General features: G+C 17.2%; 1 protein-coding gene across 1 annotated transcript in view; it reads right to left on the reverse strand.

Annotated features, from left to right (window-relative positions):
• Positions 1 to 497: 497 nt before the first annotated feature.
• Positions 498 to 2,319, reverse strand: part of LOC102680406 (ADP-ribosylation factor GTPase-activating protein 1) — a 3,215-nt gene continuing 1,393 nt past the window's right edge. The window contains exons 4-9 of the mRNA XM_006622200.2: positions 2,274 to 2,319; positions 1,948 to 2,062; positions 1,794 to 1,883; positions 1,511 to 1,570; positions 1,197 to 1,363; positions 498 to 1,002 (exon numbers count right to left, since the gene is read on the reverse strand). The exon at positions 2,274 to 2,319 is cut by the window's right edge and continues 10 nt beyond it. Of these exons, the coding sequence (XP_006622263.1) occupies positions 795 to 1,002; positions 1,197 to 1,363; positions 1,511 to 1,570; positions 1,794 to 1,883; positions 1,948 to 2,062; positions 2,274 to 2,319 (686 nt within the window). The 3' untranslated portion in view covers positions 498 to 794. The remainder of the gene's footprint in view (positions 1,003 to 1,196; positions 1,364 to 1,510; positions 1,571 to 1,793; positions 1,884 to 1,947; positions 2,063 to 2,273) is intronic.

The raw sequence follows: 2,319 nt of genomic DNA on the forward strand, positions 1-2,319 counted from the left end.
TTTATAACGTATTTAAAGTTTTAATATATTTCTTTAATAAAAATAAATTTGTACATAATACAAGTATCGATATCAAATAATGAAATAATTTAATTTATTTTATGTAATAAAATTATGGAAGTTATATTTTGTGATAAAGATTATTTTATATAAATTATATAAGATAATAAAAATGAGATGTTGATTTCAAAGAATTATTATTAATAAACATTAAAATATCATTTTATATTATAAATAATAGTATATATTTTATATTATAAATAAAAATAATGTAATATTAATTTAATATAATTATTTTTTGTATGTATTATACATATTATAATCTAAAATTATTTTATATATTTTGTAAAAAAATTTTTTGTAATTGTATAATTTATATACATAAATATTAATAATATGATATATTAAAATATAAATTAGATTACTTTTGAAATAATATAAATGCATAATAAATGAAAATTAATTAAAATAAAGTACACAAAAGATAAAATATATACTCTTTTGCTTTAATATACATAGAGTGTAAAGCAAAATTTGGAGTATATTAACTTATAACATATAACATTTATTTACGCTTACTAAAGCGTACAATATATACATATTTGTATGCATATATAAATTATAAATGATTAATTTTATAATATGTATCTACATATATTTTTCACATTAAAAGGATAAAATAAAAGAAGATAAAATAAAAATTACTATTATATTGCTTTATACAAGCTCAAAAATGATTAAGATATTTAAAAATTTTGAACATTGATAAAAATTTTCTAATTATTAAATAGTAATTAATTTTTTAATATTTCCCATGCATCATCTTCCAGTTTTGTATTCCAATTAGATACATGATTATCAATATCAAAATTGATTAATGTTTCTTCTTTGTCTTTTGATTTTCTTGGAAGAGATTTAGAATCTGTTATTTCATTATTTTGTTTTGTATCATTATCCCAATGCCATTCAGAATTAGAAGAATTTGCAGTTGATACATCGTTTCTAAAATAATTTATCATATATAATTTATCAATATAATTTATTTGTATAAATATGAAATCACATTTATTTATTTAATAAATTAAAATTATTTAATTCTTAATAATATTAAATATTAATATTAATATTTAACATTTTAATTTAATTTTATAATTTAGTATTTTATAATTCCACTAATAAAACTATTATTAACTCACTTGGATTGTAATGATTTCATTAAATAAGGTTTTTGAGAATGATATTGTGATACATTTTGATAAATTGTAGAAGAACTTTGATAATGTTCTTGTGAATTATATTGATTTTGTTCAATTGAATTTGTTCCACCAATATCACCCCATCCTCTTCTTCCTAAATCTCCAACCTGTTTTAATTATTTGAATAATCAATTAATAATAATAATAATGTACTTATATCAAATAAAATAAGAATTTATTTGTTATAATATTAATCAAGTTAAATTTTAAAATATGCATTATTAATGATGATTTTGTAGCAAACATCTATCTACCTTAGCAGCTATATTATTAGCTTGAGTTCCAACTTCTTCCCAAAAAGTACCATCACGTACCTAACCAAAACAAAATAAAACAAAAAAGAAAAAATAATTGCTCACTGAAAAATAATTTTTTACTAAATATAAATTTCCTAATATATATAAACATAAATATTAAATGCAAAATAAATAATTGCTATTAATTTTCTTTAATAACTATTGATAATATGAAAAATAATGATAATGTGAATATTTTATATTAAAATATATCATATATTAAATATTATCATATATATACCTTTTGTATAGCTAATTCTCCAGTTCTAATGGCATTTTCTGTAGCTTTGCTTGCTATTTTTGATGCTGATGAAGAAAGTATTGACCAACCCTAAAATATTTAGTACTACAGATTTTATATCTAAATATATATTTATAAATATTAGTTATCTTACACTTGCTAAGGAAGATACTGCATTGTCAAAAAACTCTTGTGATGAACTTTTAGGTGGTGGATTCATTTGATAACCAAATCCTCCATATTTACCACCCTGATTAGGTGGAATATTGCTTTAAAAATATTAATAAAATTATTATTTAAAATATGTTTAAAATATTTAATTATAAATATTTAATTATTTTTTTTTATTATTAGTTATATTAATATTTTTATTAATTATAATATAATTATTATTATTAATTATATTATTACTTTTATTATTAATTATATTAAATTTAAAAAATATTAGTAAAAGTAATCAAAAACATAATTAAAACTTACTCTGGACGATTAGCATTTTCATTTTGTTTTTTTGCAAAAAAAGCTT

Source organism: Apis dorsata, unplaced genomic scaffold (genome assembly GCF_000469605.1).
Source record: "Apis dorsata unplaced genomic scaffold, Apis dorsata 1.3 scaffold_676, whole genome shotgun sequence".
NCBI classification, from domain to species: domain Eukaryota; kingdom Metazoa; phylum Arthropoda; class Insecta; order Hymenoptera; family Apidae; genus Apis; species Apis dorsata.